Source organism: Myxocyprinus asiaticus, chromosome 36 (assembly GCF_019703515.2).
Source record: "Myxocyprinus asiaticus isolate MX2 ecotype Aquarium Trade chromosome 36, UBuf_Myxa_2, whole genome shotgun sequence".
Classification (NCBI taxonomy): domain Eukaryota; kingdom Metazoa; phylum Chordata; class Actinopteri; order Cypriniformes; family Catostomidae; genus Myxocyprinus; species Myxocyprinus asiaticus.
The window spans coordinates 12,004,719-12,026,539 of NC_059379.1; the positions used below are offsets into that span (position 1 = coordinate 12,004,719).

Sequence of the window (21,821 nt, forward strand, 5' to 3'; positions counted from 1 at the left end):
TTTCACTTCATCTTACAATCTCCCTGCAAATTGACTGTAGTCCTCTAATGTTTCACAGCCCCTCATTTTAGAACCGCTGATCTAAACCACACTAGCATATCCACAAATCTTACAAGTAATGATGACAAGTGTCTCTGTAGGACTCAAATTCTGCAGTGTCTTTGCTTAGTGTCTGAACCCTACAGCTGAGCAAGAGCCAAGAATTCTCTTAAGGTCTAAACCTGGTACCGCTGGTATTTCTCAAATATTCTACACCCTTCAGATGTTTCCCTGGGTTTTTATGGCTCTGATAAAGATACAGATGTTTTGTTTGTGTAAAGAGAAAGAGCAACATCTCCCCCACACCATGAGATGTTTTTTATCTGCTGACAGATACCTGGCCAGTGAGCCTGCATTAACTGGGAGGAAGCAGCGATTATCTGTTTCAGTTCATCTTTCTGTCTCACAGCTTGTCTAATCTAGCAGTGGGGAAACTGACAGAGTAGTGCTGGTTGAGAGAAACCAGAACAGCATATTATCAGTCTGGTTTTCAGACACCACAGAGTTGTCCTCTTCTTAATACTGTTCGTCTAATCCACTCAGTGATGCTCTTGAAGACATTAGTAGCATTTTGTTGGCCAATGACATGCGATTGTGTAAATGTAGTAAGTGCAAACAAAGCAAAACATATCACATGCCCACTTTTTCAAGAGAAAAAGTTGCCCACTTAGGTCTAAACTAATTTGCTTTTGGAATTCCACTTCATTCAATGCGTACAGGTGAAGTTTCTAAATTTAACACACCTGTTCATCTGCATCATGGCTGACAACAGGTTCTGGAAGTGGACCTGAGAACAGAGAGAGAGAAACCACCACAATCAGAGCAATGTCATTCATTAAACCAGGGGCCAGCAACCTTTTTGACATGGAGTGCCATTTTTTGTTTTCCAGGTCAATGGCTAAAATTTTTTACAAAGAGGTACAAAAGCTATTTTATTGTCCTAACAATAAATACATTTCCATTGAACATGGATTGGATCTACTGAATGACAGACAGGCCACAATGAAAGATAAATACAAGATTAAAAGCTATATATATACACACACACACACACACACACACACACACACCGATCAGCCACAACATTAAAACCACCTGCCTAATATTGTGTAGGTCCCCCTCGTGAGATGATATTCTTTTCACCACAATTGTACAGAGTGTTTATCTGAGTTACTGTAGACTTTATCAGTTCTAAACAGTCTGGCCGTTCTCTGTTGACCTCTCTCATCAACAAAGCATTTCCGTCCACAGAACTGCCCCTCACTGGATGTTTTTTGTTTTGGGCACCATTCAGAGTAAATTCTAGAGACTGTTGTGCTTGAAAATTTCAGGAGATCAGCAGTTACAGAAATACTCAAACCAGCCCGTCTGGCACCAACAATCACGCCACGATCTAAATCACTGAGATCACATTTTTCCCCATTCTGATGGTTGATGTTAACATTAACTGAAGCTCCTGACCTGTATCTGCATGAGTTTATGCACTGCAATGCTGCCACATGATTGGCTGATTATATAATCACATGGACCGTTGGTGCCAGATGGGCTGGTTTGAGTATTTCTGTAACTGCTGATCTCCTGGGATTTTCACACACAACAGTCTCTAGAATTTACTCTGAATGGTGCCCAAAACAAAAAACATCCAGTGAGCGGCAGTTCTGTGGACGGAAATGCCTTGTTGATGAGAGGTCAACAGAGAACAGCCAGACTGTTTAGAACTGACAAAGTCTACGTTAACTCAGATAACCGCTCTGTACAATTGTGGTGAGAAGAATAGCATCTCAGAATGATATTCTGGGATGCGGGTTGGCGCTGTTTTGGCGACACAAGGGGGACTTACACAATATTAGGCAGGTGGTTTTAATATTGCGGTGTGTGTATATATATATATATCTTACATTTGCACTTTGATAAGATTATTGCACTTTTGCCACCTAAAAAGAATATTCCGGGTTCAACAGAAGTTAAGTTTGATCGACAGCATTTGTGGCATAATGTTGATTACCACAAAAAAAAATTATAAGTAAAAAAAAAGCCATATTTATAAATAATAAAAAAAATTATATATATATATATATATATAAGCTGAAATCGAGGTTACAGTACAGGCCAAAATTTTAAAAGAAATGTGAAGCTTATAATTTTATAAAAGCACATTAATTGTTCTGATAAAACTTGTGGATTATTTGAGCTGTAAATTGTTGTTTTTACAGTTGTTTCAGGGTTTTAAGGTCTATGGCATTATGTCGTCATGACAACAAAGTTGTCAAATTGGATATAACTACACTGAAAAGGTAAGCAAGGGATTTTATCACACTAAAATCATATTAAAACACATATTGTTTACGTTTTGTGTCTATGCTTTGGAAACAGTAAGTATTTAACATTTATGGACTGGATTTGTTTGTTTTTTTTGGTAGGTGTTTCTTTATATTAGACAGAAAAAAAAAACTTTATACAGCACAAAACATGTACATAATTATTTATGAATAAAAATGAATATTAAATTTGGTTAATAATTGGCTGATAAATATCGATGGCTGACACAATGGTGCATCCCTAATAATTAATCGTTACAATACTATGCACTACTCACAGATAAACCTAATTTTGTTCTTTACAGAAATATTTCTGGTTAAATACAGTTTAAGCTCTATCTGTAGCACGCTGTAATTTACTACAGAAAATAAATCTGACTCGTATCCAAGTTGTTAAAACAAACAAACAGGAAAAACTTTAACAGAATCAAAAAAATATATAATTATGTTGACAGAAATGTAAAGTTTTTAAGTTTAACAGTAGTTTAATTTTAGAGTCCTTTTTGTGCAGTTCAGTTTTTGTTTAGAGAAAGGGAAACCCACAAATATGTGTTCTTGCACCTTGAGCTAAAGTACTTCTGAATCATCTGAACCTGAAATGCTTTGCATGACAAACACAGATGAGGGCATCAGTAAAGCTGTTCTGGCTAAAGGTTAAATTGTCAATAACTGGATTTTTTATTGGGTTTAATGATCTGTTACACCTTGATAAAATAATTGATAAAGACAAAGATAAGAAAAAAAAAGACATCTATTAACCAGGGCAGGCCAGTTTTCTGCTTGGTGTCAGATGTGGTCAAGCAGAAAATGCTTTACTCTCCAAACTGTGTCGCAGACAGACACTTCCAGAGTAGAAAGCTTTGTTAATTATAATGGGAGTGAATACATTTCGACATGTGAAGCAGCTGTTTTTGCACTGATTCCAGACTGTATTCATTCGTTTGTTATGAGTATTCATACAAACAGGTTTGCTTCCATCAAGTTCTACAGCATATATAAAAGAAAATAATTGAATGTGATGAAGCACCTTTCATTTGCAAAGTATTTAACTCACTCACTAGATTCTAAAAAAATAGGCATTACTACATAGTTATGTAATATATATAAAAAATTAGGTTGAATTTACAGCCAAAACAACTACATTGTTACACATCCAGTACAATTACTAGGATCTAAGATTTTGTACATACCACCACCCCAACTATTAACTTAAAGGAACGTTCCTTTGTTCAATATAAGTTAAGCTCAATTGACAGCATTTGTGGCATAATGTTGATTACCACAAAAATTAATTTCAATTCGTCCCTCCTTTTCTGTGTTACAGTGATGCACTTACAATGGAAGTGAATGGGGCCAATTTTTGAACGTTAAAATACTCACTTTTTCAAAAGTATAGACACAAGACATAAAGGATATGCGTGTAAACATGATTTCTGTGTGATAAAAACACTTACTAACCTTTTCTGTGTAAAGTTATAGCCAATTTTACAACTTCCTTACCATGATGATGTAATGTCAGCAAACCCTAAAACAACTGTAAAAAAGACGATTTAAACTTAAATAACAATTAATTCAAGTGCATTTGTAAAATTATAAGCTTCACATTTCTGTGTTTAAACCCTCCAAAAATTGGCCACATTCACTTAAAATAATGATTTCCTTATTTCCTTCTATTCTGTTATATTACTCTATGACAGTCAAGCATTTTTACAGTATGTGTTTTAACTGGCCAAATACTTTTTGTGGACACTATATATCATGTCGTTATTCTTATTATATCATAATGGGGTGGCTAGACTGCAAACATGAGTAGTTTGCCAGCCTGACATTTTTAAGGTGGGGGTGTTCGACTCATTTCTCATACTGCTGCCATGGCCCTGATCACCATGACGACATGCTGGCAGTGCGCTATTGACTTTGACTAATTCTCTCATGTACAGACAGTGTCACTGCAGGCCTCGAGTTGATCTTTAACCAGCAGTCCGTTACTATGTGAGAGTGTGAGTGAGTATAATCAGGTATAAATGTTTGGCAAAGTGAACAAAATTGTTCTTGATCAGCAAATCTATGCTAAAGGACAGACTTTCACCACTTTCACACTTTGCAAGTGATTAACTCACTGCTGCAAGGAAGTGTTTTTAAGTAATAGTTCACTCAAAAATAAAAATTCTGTTATCATTTACTCACCCTCATGTTGTTCCAAACCTGTATGACTTACTTTCTTCCGTAGAACACAAAAGGAGATGTTAGGCACAATGTTAGCCTCAGTCACCATTCACTTCCATTGGATCTTTTTTCCATACAATGAAAGTGAATTTGGAGTGAGGCTAACATTCTACCTAACATCTGTTGTTCTCACAGAAGAAAGTTGTACAGTTTAAAACAACATGAGGGTGAGTAAATCATGACAAAATGTTCATTTTTGGGTGATCTATACCTTTTAATTGTTACTGGTACCTGTGAGATGTTTCTCAGTGGGCAGGACTTGACAGCTGGTGAAGAAGGCTTCTGCCTCAGGATCCACCACCAGTAGTCTGGTCTCATCTCCTCCTGCTTTAATGGCTGCCACCACATCTGAATGATGCATCCCATGCACAGCAACACCATTCACCTGCAGAGAGAACAGAACATTCATTCATATGTTTAGAGCTACTGAAAGAGAGAGACTGAAGTGGTTATAAGCAAGAGTTGTGGAATGTGGCAGGAATGCAGGAAGCCTCCATTCTTTCCGACATGTCTGGATAAATACATGAACATTAGTGTCTCTGGATCATTCAAAGCACCTGTGGTTCTGTATATTTCAGGAGTGAACAAGTAATTTGTGTTGAGGTATAGGAGTATTTCTTTCATCTTTACTTTAGACTTCAAAATGACTTCATTATTTGATGTTACTCCATTTTCGCTGGATTTGTCAATTGGTCATTTCTTAGTCTAGACAATATGAATTTTTGGCATGTCAATGTATTTAAATTATAATACATTATAGGGGAGACCAGGACTAGTTGTCACACAGGTAAGATGTTTCAAGGGCTATAACTTAGTAATGACAAGATTTTGAGTTTTCTCAAGCAGAAATGTTGTACACCTTGTTCAAAAACCCTCTTAAATTAAAATCATTTTTGAATGCTAGCCTCCAGTAATTTTCACTATTGTAATATTGTTGTTATAGCTCTTGGGTAAACAAGCGAACATGATCAAACCACACCGACATACATCAAACTCACTTGAAACATATGTATGAAACTTTCACTGGGTTCATGGCGGGTTGCATTGTCACAACTTATCCCATATAGTGTGACAACATGCCACGCTACTGGGACAAGTTGCCAAAAAAGGCCAACGTCTGTTCATTGAACTGTAACTTTTTTCCTGGGCAATTACGGTGAAAATGTTCAATGGCTTTTTTTGAAGAAAAAAAAGAGAGAGAGAAATAGTCACAGGAGTAAAATGTGTGACAAGTAACCCTGGTCTCCACTACTGTAATGCAGTATACTAGCAAGACAAAGCAAATCTCCACTCTCTGACAAATCTGCTCATTTGATATACTGCATTTCTGAATTAACAGAAAATATAGAACAAAAAATGATCTGTTAACAGATGAGAGCTGGACCACATTTAGTTCTCAGAGAAGAGACACCTGGGAAAAGACTAAGGTTCTGTTGGGCTGTCACAGAGAGCCAGAGGCTGAGGAATCTTAGGAATGCCGATCCCACTCTCTCGTTCTGCAGGCAATTAAAACACAGCAGGCAAACAACAGCCCCCTTATGTGTCCCTTAGTATCACTTAAACACTGCTCTATTACACATACACACATACGTAACAAGAGGTCATGCTCATAGAACGTGCAAGCAAAAAAGAGAATTCCCAATGAGCGTTAGATTGCGCTTGCTGAGTGACTACAATAGCATGGCATGTTTTCATTTTCATGTTCAGGTAAAGTCATGTGATACCATGTCATCTTAACCTCATGCTTGACATTTAAATGTCTGAGGACTCTCAGCTCTCTGGAAACGGGACTGAAACTAGGAGTGTGAAAACTGAGCTTCCAAGCACAGTCGCTGACTGAAGCCAGCATTCAAAGAAAAGGTTCTGTGGCATTCTGAAGGAAATGAGACCAGTCTTTAAAACTGCTCTGTGAGGCCAATGAAGACCAGAATTTCACAAGAGGCAGAGTCATTGCTTAAAGGGATAGTTCACCCTAAAATGAAAATTCTGTCATCATAAACACAACTCGTGTTGTTCAAAACCCGTATGATTTTTTTCTTCTTCTGTGGAATACAAAAAGGAGATGTTAGTCAGAATGGTAGCCTCAGTCACCATTTACTTTCATTGTGTGAAAAAAAGATGAAAGTCATGAAAGATGAATGCAATGAAAATAAATAGTGACTGAGGCAAACATTCTGCCTAACATCTCCTTTTTGTATTCCACAGAAGAAGAAAAAAATCATACGGGTTTTGAACAACATGACAGTGAGACAGACAGGGGACCTGTGTGTTGTAAGCATGCATTTCTGAATACTGTTATACTGAGGTCTGTGTTAATACTCATGTCAGGCTAGTGACAAGGCAAGATATAATCAAAACAGTTGCGAGCGCATGGCCACAGAGTTACAAGTCTGTTATGACACATTCACCATGACAGCATTACTAACTTAACAACATTTTTCATTGGCATGACAGTAGCTCATATGTTTTAAAAACAGTGATTGTTTTTTTTCCAGTACCAAGCCAACTTTTCCAGAGGCCATGCTACATAGTGAATATATTCACGGCTGAAGGGCATTGTAGGCTAAGCCGTAACTATATTCAGAAGGCACAGCCTCGAGTGCCTTATTGCTTTTAGTAAAAGGGCTACCACATAATATTACGGACACAAATGTATTAAAATGTTATTTTGGTTTAAAGTAAAATCATTAAACGCAATACTTCTGTTAGAAGAAATCCACAGATTTTCTGACCAACCACTGGGCGCCACTATGATGATCAGTCTCCATAAGATGCAACGTAAAAACTATCAGAAGGTGTGATCCAGATGGAAAACAACAACCATTTTAAGTTTTAATTGGAGCAAAAATGAGTTCAGGTTCAACTTGTGCAGCTGTTGGATGTCATAACAACTCAAAGAAGTTAATGATATCAACGTAACTAACCTCGGACCATCGCTTCATGTCATCTACCACTCAGGTGAGACACTGTCAAAAGACAGTCACCAGTCACTCTTGTAAAGTATCAGCACATGTTTTTTTTATTTGGCAATTTAATATGCTACACATCACATTATCTGCTAAAAAAATATACGCAGATGCAACTGGAGACCGAAAAACAAAAGCAGGCTTCCTTTATAAATCGTGGAACACCTCTGCGCTCAAGAAAAAGGTGGAAAGACCTTGACAGTAACCAGAACACTGAAAAATGGTCAGCTATGGGTGCTGCTCAGTGAAAAAAATAGAAACACTGTGAAGAGATCATAGCTGTGCTTTATTGTGAAAAAAGCATGGCTAATGACCAATCAGCATCCAGTACCAGAACTACATGTTTTATAAAGATGGTTACTATGTGTCACACTGTATTTTGCATGCAGTCGTACAACGTCTCTTTCAAAGTGTTGTGACATCCAATTCTATTTATTAATCGAATGATTAACCACTGATGAACCATTTATCGAATAATTTGAGTTCATTTTTATTTATATCAAGACACTTAGTTAAATTCTGCACTGTTCACAGTTTTTGACTTTTTTGACACATATAAATCAAGATTTTTTTTTCATTGGTTGCAACTGGTGTAAATGTAATAACAAATAACTTGATGCTATCACCTTAATTTACAACTTCATTGTTTTTAAGGCCAGATAAATATTGCTCTGATTGTAAATAATATATAATCTGATATATAATAAAATAACATTGCCCCTGAAATCGCTTCAGAGTGGTTTGATACTCTTAATAACATACTGTGGCTTGACTGTAGTTAAATACCTAATATATACTTATGCATAGCTATAATTATGTACAATTGTTATTTAACTACTTAAATTCTGAGTGGCTTGTGGATTAGAAAGCTACACTTTCAAAGTAGCTTCCCCCGCACTGGTCAAAGAAAATCTGAACCATGGAATTGTGCACAAGATTCCAATGTCTATCGAAATGAATCTCTGTATTAGTTACACTCACATGTGTCTTTTGTTTCCCCTCTCTAATTTGGTCCGTCAGTTTTTAATCTGTTTGACAGTCCTGTCTCTCTTTGTTTCACTTCCTTCATCTCTCCTTTTCTCTACCGGCCTTACTTGAACTTTTTTGGGATCTGTACCCAAACCTCTATCACATAGCCGTATTAAGTGGATTGAGCCTGACCTTTTATCACCAACTGGGGTAGGGTTTGGGGGGAGGTGCATGTAGGTGATGAACTAGAATGGCTCTGACCTCTCCTTGGGCATTCTCTAATCCCTACACTCCCAGAGAGACAGTAATTACACTGGCCACTCCTTCACTCGTTTCTAATGAGATTACTGCTGTGGAAACACAGCACATACAGCCAGGCATTTACTGTTTAACACTCTGTACAAGTGTCATAACAATTACACAGGTTGATTAAGATGTAAAAATGTGCTCGTTATTCACTTCCCCTTCTCCATAGCACTAAAATCAAATATTTGAGATTCTTAAAAAAATTATAATCTAATTTTGTGTACTATGGGAAAAATAATAGAATACAGGTTTGTTATAACATGAGTGAGTAAATAATGACAGAATTATCACTTTGGGGTTAACTATTTGTATAAAGGATGTTGTTTCGGTGGGAAAACGTCAAGAAAATCACTATAACACAAATGACAGGCATGGCTTACTGCTTTATTAGAACATTGTAAAGAAAAGTAATTGGCAGATAAAATGTACTTGAATGTGAGAAAGTAATCAGTGAACTGCAGGCTTTGATCTGATCACGTTCCTGAATGAATTCACAGTTGTGTCTTTTACTGATTAGATATATTGTACCTGCACTATTTTATCATGAGGTCGAAGTCCAGATTTCTCCGCTGGAGAGTCCTCATCCACCGCCCTGATGTACTGGCCAGCTTTAGACTTCTCTGTGTGTAGGTTAAAGCCGTATCCGGTAGCACCCTTTTTCATGTGACAAAGACGTGGACGCAAATCGTTCTTTGATTCCTACACAGAGACAATGAACAATGAATAAATGAAAAGAGGTTGATACAGTGATACTTCCTAAATGTGCAAAACAAGCAAAACATTTCATTTCAATTATATATCAATAAGCTTGTATCATGACATGTATCATGATGGGCAAATCATAGTTTTAAATTAATGATTAAGATGCAAAATAAAGCCAAGACTTCTGTAAAAAGTAAATACAAGCCAGCTAAAATCACAGCTGACCAACTCTCTCTATGGTAACCACATTTCCCAAAAGAAAATGTCCCTTTTGAAATGTAATAGTAGGAAGGTAGAGCATGACACAACGGCAAGGCAGTGGGTTCAATTCCCACAGAATACATGAACTGACAAATTTTGAATGCAATGTAAAGTTGCTTTGGATAAAAGAGTCTTCAATTAACATGAATACGAATGTAATGTAAAAGAAACATGGTTCAAAGCAATCAAACCTTCACCACACAGCAAAATAATTTCCTTTCTACAGTGCACAAGAATGTAAAAATGAAAACATACAGAGTAAAGAAAGTCACCCTGCAAAGTCAAAAGCAAAGTCACCCTGCCGTATCAATAAGTGACACCTTATTTAAGCAAAGATGTCAGACCAAGAAACATTCAAGATTTCACAACATTGAGCAACATCTCAAAATAAAACCACATTAATAAAAAGAGAGATATTTAAAAGAGAGAAATAACCTGTATACCATTTTAAAAAGTCTCTGGATGGAACACTGAAAATTAGAAGTAATGAAATTGACCAGTCATCTGTGCACTTCCCTCTTCAGCAAACCAGCCTGTAATTTATATGGCGAAATTGTACAAACAGATAAGATGATTGCTGCACAATTATATCTATCTGCTGTATGCATGCACATATTGATCTATGGATGAGTCAAAGTAAAGTTAGCAAACATGAGATCACAACGTATTAAAACAAACATGTAACTAGATTTTGAATTTTTTTTAAGAAAAAATGAGTGGCAAACCAAACACATTGCTATAAGTTTGCTAGGGTGTTTCTAGGTGGTTGCTGACTGGGTTAAGTCAAAGGGGCCTACCCCCAACTCTCTAGGATATCCTTAAAATGTCACAATATATATATAAAAAAATTACATTTCAATATCAAATATGTACTTGCCCCAGTGTGTCTATAACAAACTCAGTTCTACTCTCTTTTTCCTACCTTCTTTACCTTTTTTTTTTTTTTTTTTTTTTTTTTACATATTTTGATACTAAAATATATTTTTTAAAATTGCATCAATAATATCTGATATAAAAATATTTTTAGATATTGAAGTATGCAAAATAAAAAAAAAGGCTAAATAATACAAATGGGAAAATAAATAAATATTTAAATCCAATATTTACTATATATTTTCCTGATATATAATTTTGGGCCATTTTTGCATATTTTAAAATCAAAATAAAAAAATATATTTTGATGATAAAATAAACCAAAAATTTGCCAAAATATTATATCTAGAAAAATAAATAAAAACGTACAGTCAGTATTCACAAATCACCAGATATTTCATTGATATACAATTTTTGGACATTTTTGTGTATGTATATTTTAGAATTTGTCAGTCCAAGGTGCTCACGACATTCTAACACTGATAATACAGACGGCAGCAGAACAACACTGCCGTGTACTAACAACACACTTCCCGGGAGGGCTGCTCTACCAGGAAACAGGATAGCAGTGTGGAGTGAATAAATCAGGACTGGGGTCACTGCATGTGCTCAACACTATTAACAATTCTCGCTCTACAGAAACCACTCAGAGTCTAACTTGACTCGGGGGGCTAACCACAGTTCACAGTTAGGGCTAGCAATTTAAAAGATGTCGTCATTGCCACTAATGAAACAAAAAAACTCTTCTCACAGATGACTATGCAAAGCAAGGACCTATTTGAGCTCTGATTAGCATAGGCTTAGCCAGCAGAGACCATATGTTACACTAAGAGTTTAATCCCTCCTGCCTAAAGACTACACCTGAAGAGTTGTTTATGGAGGATTTGTGGATGGTGTGCCATAGTAGTTACAGTACAGGGTTGGTAAACGGAAGGTTGTTGGTTCGAGCCCAGCAAGGAGCAAGCCATTATGAGCTATGGCCATTAATCCCTTGATCAAGGCACCTAGCCCCAGGTTGCTCCAAAGAGATTGTTCTTGTAACAAGTGTACTTTAAGTTGCTTTGGATGAAAGAGCCTGCATAAACGACTTACGACTCGCTATGAAGAAAGTGAAGCATCGGCATGTTTTTTTGTACATTTTTACAAATGCAATACATTTAACATTACCTGCTAAGCATATATGCCAATGCGAGTGAAAACACTGGAGACTGGAAATTGTGGAACACTTACGCGTTCAGGAAAAAGGGGAATAACCGATAATTCAAACAGCTCATTGTGGCCAATACCGATAACCGACAATTTTACTTTTTGCATTTTAACCCGTTAAACTGTGGCTTCTAGCTAATTAATTAGAAACTATCTTGCTTGGAATCTAGACTTCACAAGCTGATCAACTCTTAACTGCTGCCATTTAAGGTTTGGCAGATATAACGTGAACCAGAAGTGTGACTATATTACTGATGCACGCTGATTTGAAGTAGAAATAAATGGCATTACACTTGCATACATTTTATTGTGTCCATTTAGGTAAGTACTTATGGTAATCATTGGGTTTTAATTGGGATCATCTGCTGTAAGTGACAATATGCCATTTTCCTAAAAAAATCAGGAATGGTTGCCCCTACAGTAAGTAACATACATATACGCTTTTGACGTGTTTTTCGCTCATTACTTCATGAAACATAAACAATATGGAAAACGGCATACAGTTACTTACAGCAGGAGATCCCAATTAAAATAAGCCGCAAAGCAACGTAACATGTTGCTTGTTCAAATCCCTAATCTTAAGTATGAGTCATATGAATATTGATGTTTGCATTAGCAAGCACCACTAATGAATGACGATTGCTTGGCTTTAACTGACCAGTGACGCATTTGCAGTAGACTAAGCTCAGATCTTATTTCACCCAGGAAAACTGTAACTTTCCAGCCAGCAAGTGCTGTAGCAACATCCGCCTGTTTGACAGAATGAACACAATGTTTAGAGAGGAGTGGGAGTGAAGAATACTACATTGTGGGTCTTTTATGAAACACGTATGAAAGCTTTATCTGAAAGCTTTGTACATCTTATCACATCATTTGGTCCTGGGAGACTTGTGTTTTCATAGAAGCTAATTACAAACAACCTTTGCACACTTTTCTACCCAAAGCCTCTATTCATAATGCCTAGTAGACACTATATGGCTCAATCTCATCTCCTTTGATGTTTTGAGTTGCCGACTGGTCTGCGACAAGAAGTCTTAGATCTCACGACGAACGGTCTTATTGTGTGCGCATTCCTGTGAAATTCTGACACTAGTCCTGAACCTTGATATTTAGATGGCTTGTTAGGTGTGAGCACTCTCCCAACGAGTGAGAGACCATTATGAGCCAAAACCAGTTAAATATATAGAGAGAGAGCAAGAGGAGAGAAAGGTATTAGGAAGCAGAAGACAAAAAATAATTAGAAAATTAAATAACATTTTACCCACATATCCCTACCCACTGTTTTTATTATTTTCAGCTGTTTTTTTTTATTATTCTTTTTTATTTTTTTGCAAAATGGTACCAATAAGTGCAAAAACAGGCATGAGCCATTTTTTCATGTTTGTTGAAAAAGGAGAACAAGGTATTGGGTACAAGGAGACAGAAATAATTTTTAAATAATATAAAACATCCCCCACATCTCCCTACTCGCTGTTTTTATTATTTTCAGCTGTTTTTTAGTATTTTTTTCCTTTGCAAATGGTGCCAATTAGCGCAAAAACAGTACGAGCCATTTTTTCACGTTGTCAGAATAAACTGCGGCTTTGAATTAATTTCCTTATCTTAATTTTAAGATGCATTTTGGGTGATCCGTTTGAAACAGGATGGCGCTAAAGGCAGCTATAATGGCCGGGTTTTCGCGGTTTCATGTGGATTTAAAGGGAAATAAGCGTACGATCGGAAAATGTAAAAAAGTGAATGCATGAACATGCACAATAGGGACCCAGATATTAGCAGTATGCACTAAAATAACTTTAAATTCTGCTCTAAATGTTATGTTTGCGTATAATTAAGAGAAACTGTGTCCGAACAAAAGAGACGACCAGGTGTAATGGTGGTGTGTCTCGCTTGTACATTTGTGATCAGATCACCCAAAACACATCTTAATACCAGTGTACACATGGCCTCAGTTAGGGTCGAATAGTCATGTAGTTGATACACTACAGTCCTGTATTGTGCACACCAACATGATGGAAAACAAGACTGTGAGTTGCAGAGCACCGACTTGCTACAGTATATAGAATATAGATCACCCGGGCCTTATTCTGATTTCCTTGATGAATTTGCTAATTTTTTATCAGATCTTGTAGTTACTGTAGATAGAGCTTTAATTGTTGGTGACTTCAACATTCACACAGATAATGAAAATGACACATTGGGATCAGCATTTATCGATATTCTCAACTCTCTTGGAGTCAGACAAAATGTAACAGGACCAACTCATCGCCATAATCATACCCTAGATTAAATTCTGTCATATGGAGTTGATGTTGATAATATAGAAATTCTGCCACAGAGCGATGACATCTCGGATCATTACCTCGTCTTTTGTATGCTGCGATCAACTAAATGTTACTCAATCTACACCACGCTATCGTTCAGGTAGAACTATTCTTTCGACCACTAAAGACAGCTTCACTAATAATCTTCCAGATCTATCTCATACACTCTGTAAACCCCAAAGCCTAGAAAAACTTGATGAAATAACAGAAAATATAAATACAGTCATCTCTAGCACTTTTGATAGTGTCGCCCCCTTCGATTAAAGAAAATTAAAGAAAAAGCCCTGCACCATGGTACACTGATCACACTCATGCTCTCCAGAGAGCAGCTCAGAAAATGAAGCGCAAGTGGAAGAATACAAAATTAGAGGTAGTTTGCGGTGCATGGAAGGATAGTGTCTGTACCTACAGACAGGCACTAAAAGCTGCCAGGTCAGCATATTTTAGCAAACTCATAGAAAATAACCACAACAATCCTAGGTGTTTATTTAGTACTGTGGCTAAATTGGTAAGAGTAATGACTTCATGAAGGTCTTCACTGATAAAATTGAAATAATCAGAAATAAAATTGGAATTATGCAATCATCTGTCACAGTACCTCAGAAAACAGTCTCATAATTTTCCTCACGTGCAACTTCAATCCTTCGCTGTCATAGTTCATGAAGAGCTAACAAAACTTATCGAAACATCAAAGCCACAACATGTATGTTAGATCCAATACCAACCAAGCTCTTAAAAGAGGTATTCCCTGTAATCTCAGAACCTCTTCTTAATATTATTAACACCTCACAATCCTTAGGACATGTCCCAAGAAACTTTAAAATGGCAGATATCAAACCACTTATTAAGAAGCCACAACTTGATCCTGGAGAGCTGGCTAATTATAGACCGATTTCAAATCTCCCGTTTATGTTGAAAATACTAGAAAAGGTAGTATCCTCCCAAATATGTTCATTTCAACAGAGAAATAGTATATATGAACAATTTCAGTCAGGATTTAGGCCTCATCACAGTACAGAGACTGCACTTACCAGAGTTACAAATGACTTGCTCTTATCATCTGATCGTGGCAGCATTTCACTTCTAGTGCTTTTAGATCTTAGTGCTGCATTTGACATGATAGATCACAACATTCTCTTGAATAGGCTAGAGAATTATGTTGGTATTTGTGGAGTTGCATTAGCATGGTTTAGGTCCTATTTAGCAGACCGCTACCACTTTGTCTATGTAAATGAGGAATTGTCAAACCAAACAAAAGTATGGAGTGACACAGCGATCAGTTTTAGGGCCTCTGCTTTTCTCCTTGTATATGCTTCCCCTGGGAAATATTATCAGGAATCGTGGAATAAGTTCCCACTGTTATGCCGACGATTTACAACTTTATATTTCTTCAAAACCTGATGAGATTTCACAATTCTCCAATTGTATCAATGAAATAAAAGATTGGATGGCCAGAAATTTCCTTATACTCATTTCTGACAAAACAGAGGTACTAATTATTGGACCAAAAACCTCTAAAAACAAGCCGCTAAAATGTAATTTGACTCTCGATGAATGTACTGTTACATCGTCTTCAACAGCAATGAACATAAGTGTTATATTTGTAAATTTGTAGAACAGCATTCTTCCACCAAAGAAATATTGCCCTCTGTTCATGACCTCAAGACTAGATTATTGTAATGCATTACTGGATGTCCAACAAGATCAATAAATAAACTTAAATTGGTTCAAAATGCAGCAGCCAGAGTGCTAACTAGAGCCAAGAAATATGATCATATTAGCCCCATTGTATAGTCGTTACAGTGGCTACCTGTTAAATTTCATATAAATTTTTAAATTCTGTTAATTACATACAAAGCTTTGAATGGTCTAGCTCCACAGTACTTAAGTGACCTTCTACCACACTATATTCCATCACGTTCATTACAATCGCAAAATTCTGACCAGTTAATAGTTCCTAGAATATCAAAATCCACAAAAGGTGGTAGATCCTTTTCATATTTGGCTCCTAAACTATGGAATAGTCTCCCTAACACTGTTCGAGATTCAGACACACTCACTCAGTTTAAGTCTAGACTAAAGACTCATCTATTTAGCCAGGCATACACCTAGTTTATCCTTCAACTCACAATTAGGCTGCTTTATTTAGGTCTGCCGGAACCAGAAACATTGATCGTGATCTATAACTCTGCAATAAACTGAATGGCATCTATGCTAATATTATTCTATTTGTTTCCCTGTCTCAACCTCGGGACTCCTATCCTGAGGTCACCAGAACCAGCTGGATCCAGCTCCATTCCTGCTTCATGTTGGACTCCACTGCTACATGTCGCTGTGTGATGATGACTAATAGCAGCCGGTGCCAGACAAACATCAATTCAGTCTATTATGATGGACTTCAGAGGATGAACTGATGCCAACTCCAACCATAAGACATGGGATACTTCATATGCCATTGCCTGAACCTTGGATTTAGGACAGACCTCACCGAAATTACCTGCCAGGTTGAACTACATGCACCTAACTGATCTCTGCCTGCATCACCTCGGTCTAATGATGGACTACACTCTTGAAATTGAATACATAGACTCAATTAATTGCCAACAAAACCCTTCATCAGCCAACTAACAAGGACGACTGCATCTATGTGAACTTCTGCAGTTAATCCAGGATGGACTTCAAAGACATTAGTCATTAATCTTACATTTCATACAAAATCTTTGTTTAAACACTGACCCTCAACACTTACTTAATTTAATAATTTTAAACCATGACTTGCACTACACATAAGTAATATTGGCATTATATTCATGATGTTAGCCAGAGGAGAACTGGCCCCCACAGTGAGCCTGGTTTCTCCCAAGGTTATTTTTCTCCATTAACCAACATCTTATGGGAGTTTTGTGTTCCTTGCCACAGTCGCCTTCGTCTTGCTCACTGGGGTTATAAATACAATTATTATTTAATTACGAATTTTATCAAACTACACAATGATGACTCTAAGACATTATAGATATTACAGTTTCATTTTCTGTTAATGCATGATCTTCTGTAAAGCTGTTTGAAACGATGTGTGTTGTGAAAGGTGCTATACAAATAAAAATCACTTGACTTCACTGCAAGTCGTGTAGTGTACACTTGGCTTAAGCAAATCTGGTGCGGAGGTTACAACTTAAGCAATAATGTTATACATTTGAGAAGATATAGTATTGAAAATATATAGAACTGATGGCTTTTGCACATGACCGTTCAGTCATGCTGGGTATGAGCAAAGGGAGAATTGTGGGAGTGTGGGAAAGGACTTGGGTGTGAGCCGCTATCTTTTGAGGAGGGTTTGGCAAGGACCCACACATTCACAAAGGAAAGATGACATCATCTGCTTTAATAAGAGACCTGCAACACAACAATGTGATTTCATGAACAAAATCTTATCAAAACCCCTTGGAGTGGACACTCAAATGAGCAGTAAATGCATGTGATCAATTATTTAATAGTAAAATTACTTTATTACAGTAATGAGAATCATCACTGAGAATAAAGAGAATAGCAAAAAAAACTCCAACATAAAAATTGACACATTACAGTACAGAGAATTTGGGGGGAAATGTGTTTAATTGTCAGGAACAAAAATAATAATGCCAAAAATATGTAAGTCCTTAAACAGGCTTCATTTCATTTACAGAAAACTAAATTAATTTTTTGATTTTGGAGTGAAATGCGACCTGGACATGTTTTTGTGAGATTCGCCCAATAGCTTATTATCACTACAGTATGTTCTTACATGGGTTATCACTAAGGTAACACTTACATGGGTCTTGGTACAGAATGGTTTATTCCACAAAATGTACAAACTACTGTTTATCTAATCGAAGTTTAGATAAAAATAAATAAATAAAATAAAAAAATAAAATAAAAAAACAAACACATTTAGATACTTGTTATGGTCTTAATATAGACTTCAAAAGTGTCTGATCACCCAAAGGTAACGTCATTCATAATGAGTTAATGGGTTTTCTTTCAAATTTAATCTAAGAGGATTTTCTTTCTGCCCCTCAATCCAGTTTATATAGCTCCATATTTCCATAGCAGAACATTAATAAAAAAAAGAATGGGTTCAAAGAGTCACTGTCTGAATCGGAATACACGTGCTGGATGTTGTTGTGTTCCACCCACGAGGACAAACTCATTTAAAAGATGTTCTTGGCTTGCCATTGTTTTTGCAGTATACAGTCTTTGTATCTCACAAAAATTCAATTTAGACTGCAAACTGACATTTACAACTCAGGAAAATGTTTTCTTTTGCCGTGGGGCTGTAGATTCTGCAGTTGGGGAGCACCACTGCTGAAAAACGGTGCAAGAAACTGCCGTTTCGTATGAAGCAGAGAAGTAAGTGCAGCTTTTGTTTCGTGATGTTTTGAACCTGTGTTTGAACGCAACATCATCTGTCTGCAGCACTGGCGCAGGCGCACTTTGGTCAGAGTGGAAGAAATGCGATTAGATCATTTACATGCCAGTATAAAGCGATTAAAATAGGACTACTTCACATATCTTACTGCGATTATCATTATTATTAGCATAATTGCAATATCACAAATCACAATATTCTGTTTACATAAGCAACAGTTTAATCGCAGTGTAGCCTTAATCGCATTGTAATCTCATTATGAGGGTGCATGTAAACGTAGCAATTGATTTAACCACTGGAGTAATCTGGAGTACTTTTATGTTGCCCTTATGTGGATTTTGGAGCTTCAAAATTTTAGCACCTTTTAGCATATTTGTTTTTGTTCAGCAGAAGAAAGAAAGTCATACACATCTGGGATGGCATGATGGTTGAGTAAATGATGAGAGAATTTTCATTTGGGTGAACAATCCCTTTAACTATTTTCCCGATTTCCTTGAACTTTTCATCTGTTATTTTTTTTTACTCCCCGATTTGGAATGCCCAAATCCCAATGCGCTCTAAGTCCTCATGGTGGTGTTGTGACTCGCCTCAATCCGGGTGGCGGAGGACGAATCTTAGTTGCCTCCGTGTCTGAGACGTCAATCCGCGCATTTTATCACGTGGCTTGTTGAGCGTGTTGCCCATGCACAACTCACCATGCGCCCCACCAAGAGCGAACCACATTATAGTGACCATGAGGAGGTTATCCCATGTAACTCTACCCTCCCTAGCAACTGGGCCAATTTGGTTGCTTAGGAGACCTGGCTGGAGACACTGGATTCGAACTCGCGACTCCAGGGGTAGTAGTCAGTGTCTTTACTTGCTGAGCTACCCAGGCCCCCATTTTTCATCTATTCTGACTGTTTTTGCGGCATTCTCTCAAGCTGCAGGTGCCGCGTGAGGAGATGTCATCTTGTTAAGAGTGACTTGCTACTTTGAACTTACCCACATAATGCTTTGTTGGTGCTCTTCGCTTCTGATATTTCGTCATCTTTCTCTTCGGCAAATAACAGCAAGGTCGTGATAATGCCAGTTGGACTGACCCATTTGCCACATCACCTCCACACCTGACCGTGCTTCCACCTCGCTTGATATCACGGTGTCGGTGAGAGAGCCAGTCTATCAAATTATATTGTGGAAAGAGCCGAAAAACAGTCCCGGCCAGCGAAACAGCATAGAAGACAGCACTGAACTGATCTGCTCTTAGCAATTTCACTAACTCTTTCTAAATAAAAAAATTACAAATATACTAAAATATGTCAAAACCCAACATGTCTGGCTATGCGAACCTATTTGGGACCCATAGTTTAAGAAACACCGATTTAGGAGATTCACTGCTGCATTTAATGAAAATTGTTGTTCCAAACCTGTATGGCATTCGTTCTTCCATGGTACACAAAAAGAGGTGTTACGCAGTAGGTTAGTCACCATTCACACTGCATCTTTTTTTCTAAACAATAAAAGTGAATGGTGACTGAGGCTGTAATTCTGCCTTACATCTCCTTTCTTGTTGTCATCTTGGTTTGTAGCAAAATGAAGCTGAGTAACTAATGACATAATTTTCATTTTTTGGTGAATTAACCGTTTAAATCCCTTTAACTCACTCCCAAAACTCTGCAGTGTATGCGACTTGTGTATGAAAGTGAATGGTGACTGAGGCTAAAGGCCAAAGTATACTTGGCACATCCACCTTGCTGATCGCTCCGCACACAGTATGCATGATGTAAATTTCATCATAAACCAGTCTGCGCGGCCAGATTTTTTTGACTCGTGGACGCAGTCATCATCTTTGCACATCGTCGGCGCATGTGCCGGCCAGTGACTCTACTTAAAGAGTATCACAAATTTGTTGTAGTGAGTATGCGTCAAACGTGTTCATATTTGCTCGCGGTCAGAAGAGTATACTCACAAAAGCAACATTGTCAACCAGGCGCAAGGCAATCGAAGAAACAAAGTATACATGGGCCTTATACTACCTAACATCTGGCAGTGTTACATGCAAGAAAGTCAGTCATACAGGCTTTTGGAACAACATGAGGGTGAGTAAACTATGTCAGAATTTTCATTTTTGGGTGAACTATCTCTTAAAATGTCTCGTTGCCAAATCCTGTGTAAAGATTATGCGTAAAAGTCACACTAAGGCTACGTCTACACTAATCCTGATACATTTGAAAACGTCCTATCCGTCCACACTGCCGTTTTCAAGCGTTGTCCAAAAGTTACTCGTCCATACTGAAACATATGAAAATGCTTAAATCCTCTTACTGCGCATGTGAAAAAATCGCAATTGCATGTACAGTCTGAAATGCAATTGTCCTCGTGTTCCATCGCCTGACACCAATTCAGATTAAACTTCCCGTCGCCTTTGAAGGAATGCAATGTGAATATTGTTCAAAGTAACATTTATCTTTAACAACACTAACAAAGTGAATATCAGGCACAACAGCACCACTATAACACGGGCCACAATCTTGATTGTTTTGGTTGAATTGATCACGTCTTCGGCACATGCCAACAAATACATCATCGTTTTCAGATATATCCGTTTTCCCAGTCAACACTTCAACGTGAAGATGGCATTTTCACTTGGGACACCGTTTTCAAAAAGCTCAAGCCAATTCAGTGTGGATGGAAGGCCACAACATAGAGAAAAAGATTAGTTTTCAAACAAAAACGTATTAGTGTGAACGTGGCCTAAAATTTAGGCCAGAAGAATAATAATAATTAATTAAAAATTCTGATTATGAATTTTTGTGGATCAATTCAGAATTATTTGAGGAAGAATAGCGATGCATCGGTGAATCAATTTTCATAGCTTGGTGCGTTGCAAGGAAAGATACCACAAATATGTACAGGCCTATCCTAAGGCTTTGGATACAACATGTGCACTGCAAAACTCTACAGACAATAATTAACCTATAGAGATTTAAAAACTGTCAACTGACAGCAAAATGGTACCAAGAGCACAAAGAGCAAAGCAGTGAGGTGAGCACTGATACGATTTCTACCCATTTATATTATAGCTCTTGCCATCTGAAAATGCAACAAGACCACGGCAGGAAAACAGCGGCCTTGTAACTAAGGAAGTGGTTTATTCAAATGTGTGAGCATTCCTCCCTCATAGTGTTATGCATTCAACTTGACGGTTTACTTCTGAAATGTACCATTTTGGTGGTGATCTCAACACAGT

General features: G+C 37.3%; 1 protein-coding gene across 1 annotated transcript in view; it reads right to left on the minus strand.

Moving 5' to 3' along the window:
* Positions 1-21,821, minus strand: part of nherf1a (NHERF family PDZ scaffold protein 1a) — a 35,424-nt gene that overhangs the window by 8,551 nt on the left and 5,052 nt on the right. Inside the window, exons 2-4 of the mRNA XM_051673936.1 lie at positions 9,353-9,523; positions 4,815-4,968; positions 783-826 (exon numbers count right to left, since the gene is read on the minus strand). Of these exons, the coding sequence (XP_051529896.1) occupies positions 783-826; positions 4,815-4,968; positions 9,353-9,523 (369 nt within the window). The remainder of the gene's footprint in view (positions 1-782; positions 827-4,814; positions 4,969-9,352; positions 9,524-21,821) is intronic.